Consider the following 7514-nt stretch of genomic DNA (forward strand, 5'->3'; position numbering starts at 1 on the left):
CTCTTGCTCAGGCTGGTCTCGAACTCCTGACCTTGAGCAATCCACCTGCCTCGGCCTCTCAGAGTGCTAGGATTACAGGCGTGAGCCACCGCGCCCGGCCTCTTTCTTTTTTTCTTAAAGAGACAGTCTCACTATATCACCTAGGCTGGTCATGAACTCCTGACCTCAAGCAATCCTCCCACATCAACCTCCCAAATAGATGGGACTATGGGCTCAAACTGGCATGCCTGGCCACATCCTAGTTTCTTACTCTTTTTGGATGTCTAGGCAGCCATCTACTGCTAAGTGCCTGGTCCCAGCTCTTCTGCTAGTAAGGTGCATCATTAAAGAACCTTGGCCTACATGTTTTTTTTTTTTTTTTTTTTAGAGATGGGGTCTAGCTATGTTGCCCAGACTGACCTCAAACTCCTGGGTTCAAGTAATCCTCCTGCTTCAGTCTCCCAAGTAGCTGGGACTACCAGCACACACCACTGTGCCTGGCTCAACTATTAATACATCTTTATTTTATAGTGTCTGCCAGACACTTCTATCCCATATCCTTTCTCTCAGGGTTGCATAATGGCCTGACCCCTCCTTGCACCTAAGACCTAGATGTGGACTCAAGCCTCACATACTCAGTACTCTTAAGTAAGGACATGGGATGACTTTCTCTTGAGATAGCTCAAATGCACCTCCTATTTGAGGCAGGGAAAACATACATACAAAAATGAACCTATGATCATATCTTTGAAAAAGGCCAAGGCAAGGCACGGTATCTCACACCTGTAATCCCAGCATATTGGGAGGCCCAGGTGGAGGAACTGCTTGAGGCCAGGAGTTCAAAACCAGCCTGGGCAACATATTAAGACTCTGTCTCTACAAAAAAATAAGAAAAATTAGCTGAGAGTGGTGGTGTATGCCTATAATCCCAACTACTTGGGAGGGAGGCTGAGGCAGATGGATTGCTTGACTCTAGGAGTTCAAGCCTGCAGTGAGATATGACTGCATCACTGTACTCCTGCCTGGGCAACAGAGTGAGACCCTGTCTCAAAAAAAAAAAAAGGCCAAGTCCAAGCCTCTTCAACCCCAGCTCACCCTCTGGTGGGACCACGTTGGACACAACTTCCCCAATTGGTGGCACTCTGGCTTCAGACAGCTTCCTTGCTGCAATTTCCTGGGCAAAGATGCTTCTCTTACCAGATGTTCCTGACTTCCCCTATGGGGCAAAAAGAAAACCCAGGTTACTGATGCTCATTATCCCTCTCCTCTCAACCTCTTTATACCAAGGTCTCTGGAACAAAAAGATAAAAGGGACTTAGCTCTAAGGATCATAACCCTAGTCCTCAGAAAAAGGAGAGCTCTATAGGAGTAAATGTCTTAAAATCTGACAGACTTGGGTTGAAGCTTTGGCTCCTCTACCTATTAGATGTGTGGTGTTAGACAAATTATTTACTTCTCTGGGGGGGGTCCTCAGTTTTCTTCATCTGAAAAATAGGGATAAGGTATCCTCATACTTAAGGTATCATCATGACACCTCTACCTTACATGTTTGTTATGAGGGTTAAAAGAAGTAATATGTATGAAGAGCTTAGTATGGTACTGCTTTATAAATAGAATTGCTTATCATTATTAAAACTACCTGGAGAAGATGTACTATAAGATTCACCTGTATCCCAAGCACTGCCTAAGCTCATCCTTGCCCACCTGTCTCTCCTGTGAGCGATGGAATACAGGGGGGAAAGCAACACCACTGGGCACAGGCAGATTCACGGCCACTGAACTTGTGTCTCGTTCCTGTAGCAACAAAGCACAAAGTAATGAAGGACGATGGAGAGACTTCCACAAGCTAGACTCTACCCCACTAGCCCTCGTTTTACAAGTCTAGAACCTCACTCTGGGCAGGGCATAAACTCATCTTGCTTTACAGCAGAGTGATTCTAACCTAGCTCCCAACCTGATTGCAGCAGGGAAGTCTACTTTCTGAAGCACCTTCCACTCATAAGGCTCACCCTTATCCACCCCCAATATCCTTATTGCCCTAGGATGCCCTGTCCCACTCAGCCAGGGTGAGACGCACAATAATCCTAGTCAAGACAGCAGTGATGTGTTGATCATGTCTGTTCAGCCTCTCTTCTGGGTCCTCATCTTCAGGCAGAGGGTAGCCAGGGCTGGGCCTGGCTCTCTTCGGGGGAGCAGGAACCAAAGCTGGGGGCAAATCTGGGAGATCTGGGAATTGAAAAAACCCAAATGTAAGTATGCTCATATTTTCCTAGGAGGATGCCGAAGGCTGAGGGGAGCCAAAGAAAGGCAGCTGCCTCGGAGCCTGGTTCAAGGTGTTTCACGCCTGGTTCAAGGTGTTTCACGCTGGGTAAGATATTTAACCTCCTTTTTTTTTTTTAAAGATGGGGTCGAGGCTGGGCGCAGTGGCTCACGCCTGTAATCCTAGCACTCTGGGAGGCCGAGGCAGGTGGATTGCTCAAGGTCAGGAGTTCGAGACCAGCCTGAGCAAGAGCGAGACCCCGTCTCTACTAAAAAATAGAAAGAAATGATCTAGACAACTAAAAATATATATAGAGAGAAAAAATTAGCCGGGCATGGTGGCGCATGCCTGTAGTCCCAGCTACTCGGGAGGCCGAGGCAGGAGGATTGCTTGAGCCCAGGAGTTTGAGGTTGCTGTGAGCTAGGCTGACGCCATGGCACTCTAGTCCGGGCAACAGAGCCAGACTCTGTCTCATAAAAAAAAAAAAAAAAAATGGGGTCTATGTTGCTCAGGCTGGTCTTGAACTTCTAGCTTCATGCAATCCTCCTGCTTCAGCCTCCCTAGTACCTGGAACTACAGGCATGTGCTGCTCCACCTAGTTAAAATATTTAACCTCAGTTTCTTTTATCTGTAAAATGGGACCTTTATCTGTAAAATATTAAGAGCCTCAGTTTCTTTATCTGTAAAATGGGGCTGTCGCAATGGAGGCTATGCAGTGCCTGAAATAATGATGGGGCAGAACCCAGCCACATCAGGAAGAGGAAAGGGCCCCTGAAGCTGTATCCTCTCCCCTTGTTAGCCTCACACCCACAGGCACTCACTGTCCAGCATCACCACATCCCGATGGTCCTGCAGCAGAGCCTCTTCTGGGTTAGCATCGCCACCTCTCCTATTTCCTTTCTTCACCAATCGTACCGCTGGGGTTGCACCAGCTGCGAGAAATTGACTCTGGAAGCGCAGCAGGTCCACCTCGGACTCCCCCGGCTTTGGTCTTGACAGCATCTTGACACTCCAACTGCCGCCCCAGTATGACTCTTTCCAGCACTGCTTCCGTGTGGGGATTCCCTCTCATTCATCCCTAAGAGCAATAAAGATGAAGGGCCCTCTGCAACTGAACCCCAATCCTCTTTACTAGGTATCAGAGAACACCCTCTCTTTCCTTGGATTCACACGAACTCATTCCTCCTCATTCATAGCTTATTGCCATTCCCTTCCTTTTCAGCCCTCCCTGATGTCATCAGCCTAGCAACAATATTTACAGCCAACTTAGGTTGTTTATAATCTGTGGGTGATAAAACGCTCAGGAACAACCAGCAGGAGACCTGAGGAAAATCCTATCAGGGGCCAGGCAGATAAATGTGTCATAAGAGGGAGTGATGATTCTGTATCAAATGGAGAGAACATGCCTGGCTTAAAGGTATTCAAATTATTAAAAACCTTAGGCTGTAAAATATCGATATATAAAAATCATTCGTATGTCTATACACTAGCAAAGAACAATCAGAAAATGGAATTAAGAAAACAATTTACAATAGAATTAAAAAAAATAAAATACTTCAGAATAAATTTAACCAAAGAAGTACAAGACTTGTCCATTGAAATCTATAAAACACTGTTGAACTAAAGACCTAAACAAATGGAAAGACATCATGTGCTCATGCATCGGAAGACTTAATACTCCCCAAATCTATAGATTCGAGGCCAATTCTTATCAAAATTCCAACTGCCTTTTTCTGTAAAAATTTACAAGATACTCCTAAAATTAATATGGCAATGCAAGGGACTCATCAGACCACCCAAAACAATCTTTTTTTTTTGGCAAGGCAAGTGTGAAACAAAGTTAACTGAGGAAGGACAAGATAGCTTTACAGAGTAAGAGCAAGAGCAAGATATGTTTGCCACAGAAAAACGAATGGACCCCTCTGTTGTAACAAAAGGGCCAAAAATCTTGAAAAAGAATAAAGTTGAAGGACTCACACTTTGAAGACAGAGCTATAGTAATCAAGACTGTATGGTGCTAGCATAAGGAAAGACATATAGATCAATGTAATAGAATTCAGAGTCCAGCATAACTCCATATATCTATAGTCAACTGATTTTCAACAAGGTTGACAAGATTTTCAATAGCATTAAAAAGAGTAAAATACTTCAGAATAAATTTAACCAAAGAAGTACAAGACGTGTCCATTGAAAACTATAAAACATTGTTGAACTAAATACCTAAACAAATGGAAAGACGTTGTGTCTTTGAAAGAAGAGTATTTTCAACAAATGATGCTGGGATAACTGGATATCCACATGCAAAAGAATGTTAGACTCCTACTTCACACTATATACACAAATTAACTCAAAATGGACCAAAGACCTAATTGTAAGAGTTAAAGTTGTAAAATTCTTAGAAGAAAACATTGGTGTAGGCCAAGCATGGTGGCTCACACCTGTAATCCCAACACTTTGGGCAGCTGAGGCAGGAGGATTGCTTGAGCTCAGGAATTCAAGACCAGCCTGAGCAACAGAGTAAGACCCCCATCTCTACAAAAAGAAAAAAAAAAAAAATAGAAAAATTAGCTGGGTGTGGTGGCACACACCTGTAGTTCCAGCTACTTGGGAGGCTGAGGCAGGAAGATCGCTTGAGCCCAGGAGTTTGAGGTTGCAGTGAGCTATGATGACACCACTGCACTCTAGCTTGGGCAACAGAGTGAGACCCCATCTCAAAAAAAACAAATAATTAAAAAAAAAAAAAAAGAAAGCATAGTTGTAAATCTTCATGACCTTAGATTAGGCAACAGTCTCTTAGATATGATACCAAAATCAACCGAAGACTAGATAGATAAATTGGACTTCATCGAAATTAAAAACTTTTGTGCATCAAAGATGATTATCAAAAAAGTAAAGACAACCTATAGAATGGGAGAAAATATTTGCAAACCATATAAATAATAAAGGACTTGTATCTAGATTATATAAAGAATTCTTACAATTTAACAATTAAAAGACAAATAACCCAATTAAAAAATGGGCAGAGGATTTAAATAGACATTTCACCAAAGAAGATATAAAAATGGCCAATAAGCACATGAAAAGATGTTCATCGTTAGTCATTATGGAAATGTAAATCAAAACCACAATGAGATGCCACTTCACACCCACTAGGAAGGCTGAAATTAAATTTAAAAAGAAAGAAAAGAAAAAATAACAACTATTGGCTAAGATGTGGAGAAATGATACCCTCATCCACTCCTGGTGGGAATGTAAAAGAGTTTGGCAGTCCCTCAAAAATTAAACACAGAGTTACCATATGATTCAGTAATTTGACTCTTAAAAAAACACATACCCAAGAAAAGTGAAAACATATGTTCACAGAAAACATGTACATGTATGTTCAGAACAGCATTATTCATAATAGCCAAAAAGTGGAAACATAAATGCCCATCAACTGATGAATGGATAAACAAAATGTGATATATCCATACAATGGAATACTATTTGTCAATAAAAAGGAATTAAGTTCTGACATATGCTACAACATGCATGAACCTTGAAAACATTATGCTAAGTGAAAGAAGCCAGCCACAAAGGGCCTCAATATTGTGTGGGTCTGTTTATATGGAATGTCCAGAAGAGGAAAATCCATAGAGATAGAAAGTAGATTATTAGTTTCCAGGGGCTATGAGAATTGGAGGGAAAAGAGAATTGACTACTAATCAGTATGGTGCTTCTTTCTGGGATAATGAAAATGTTTTTGAATTAGTGGTGTTGGTTGCAACCTTGTGAATGAATATATTAAAAACCACTGAACTGTATACTTCAAGATGGTGAATTTTGTGGCACATAAATTATATTTCAATTAAAAAATAAAAAAACTTGGGCTGGCCAAACAAACACGTCTGCAAGCTGGCTTCCTAGTTTGGAATCCCTAAGCCAGATGCCAATGATAATAAAATTACGTTATTATTATAGCTAACACTTATTGAGCACTTAGTATGTGCCATATACTGTTCTAAGCATTTTTTCCTTTAATCCTCATAACAACCACATGAGGCAGGTTACTATTATTATTCACATTTTATTGCTGAGGAAAGAGGAGTGCTGAGAAGTTAAGTATTTGCCTAAAGTCTCAGAGTAAGTAGTAGGACTAGGTTTCAATCCCAGAGTCAGTCAATGCTCTTAACCACCATGTTCTACTGCTTAGTGCTGTGTGGTGCTTGAGTGTCCTGAAGTATGGAACAGTGAGTGAGACAGGGGTGAACTATAAAGCATCTTCTGAAAAGCAAAGGCTGGAATTACACTAGGGTTTCTCTCAATAGGGACCACTGACCTGTAGGGCTTGGTAATTCTTTGTCGTGGGCGGCCTGTGCATTGTATTAATAGAATGTTTAGCAGCATTCCTGGCTTTTACCCACTAGAGGCCATTAGCATACATTCTCCCCCAGTTATGACAAGTAAAAATGTCTCCAGACTTTGCCAAATATCTCCTTAGGGGAAAAATCACCCCTAGTTGAAGACCACTGAACCAGACCTTGAAGTTATGATACGACAGGCCTCCAGCCAGAAGGAACAGCTTAGCAAAGGTGTGGAAACTGGATAAACATGGCACATGGGAGAGTGCAATGAAGTTGATAGCCTCCGCCTCCTCAGGGGGAGACAAGGCTGGATAGGTAGGAATAACAATAGTGCTAAATTCACTCTTTCTTCATGCAGTTCTAAGCAGGATCAGATCTAATAACAAAGCCAGTATTGGAAACACTCCCCAACACAAGGTTGTGGGAGACGTTAAAATGGGTAGAAATGGCAAAAACAATCACATGAGGATGTGACTTTAAGAACATAATAAAAAACTTTTTTTGAGAATTTACTCTGGGCAGAATGTTGTACGATGGGCTGTAAATACAAAGAAATGCAGGTAAAACCCAGTCCCTGGGTTCAAGGACCTTACAGGGGAGGCAGAAACCATGCCAAAATACTGGATATTTTAATAATTTCCTACTTCATTATATCTGTTCCCTCAACCCCCAAGCCTAGAAATTCCAAAATTTTGTAGTTAAAAATGACATTTCCTAGAGTGTGAAAGTCTTCCTTTGGTTGATGATATACCCAAATTTGGGGGAGGAATATAGTAACTACACATATAAATTCAGAAAGCAAAACAAGGCTGGGTGCAGTGGTTCATGCCTGTAATCCCAGTACTTTGGGAGGCCTAGGTAAGAGGAGTGCTTCAGGCCAAGAGCTTGAGACCAGCCTGGGCAACAGTGACACCCCATCTCCACAAAAAAAA

General features: G+C 42.0%; 1 protein-coding gene across 2 annotated transcripts in view; it reads right to left on the reverse strand.

Annotated features, from left to right (window-relative positions):
* Positions 1-7514, reverse strand: part of RPAP1 (RNA polymerase II associated protein 1) — a 23251-nt gene that overhangs the window by 13523 nt on the left and 2214 nt on the right. For both annotated transcript variants that reach the window (XM_012649380.1, XM_012649381.1), the window contains exons 2-5: positions 3061-3317; positions 2057-2205; positions 1684-1773; positions 1075-1195 (exon numbers count right to left, since the gene is read on the reverse strand). In XM_012649380.1, coding sequence (XP_012504834.1) covers positions 1075-1195; positions 1684-1773; positions 2057-2205; positions 3061-3241 — 541 coding nt within the window. In that variant the 5' untranslated portion in view covers positions 3242-3317. The remainder of the gene's footprint in view (positions 1-1074; positions 1196-1683; positions 1774-2056; positions 2206-3060; positions 3318-7514) is intronic.

This window comes from Propithecus coquereli, unplaced genomic scaffold (genome assembly GCF_000956105.1).
Source record: "Propithecus coquereli isolate 6110/MARCELLA unplaced genomic scaffold, Pcoq_1.0 Scaffold3, whole genome shotgun sequence".
NCBI classification, from domain to species: domain Eukaryota; kingdom Metazoa; phylum Chordata; class Mammalia; order Primates; family Indriidae; genus Propithecus; species Propithecus coquereli.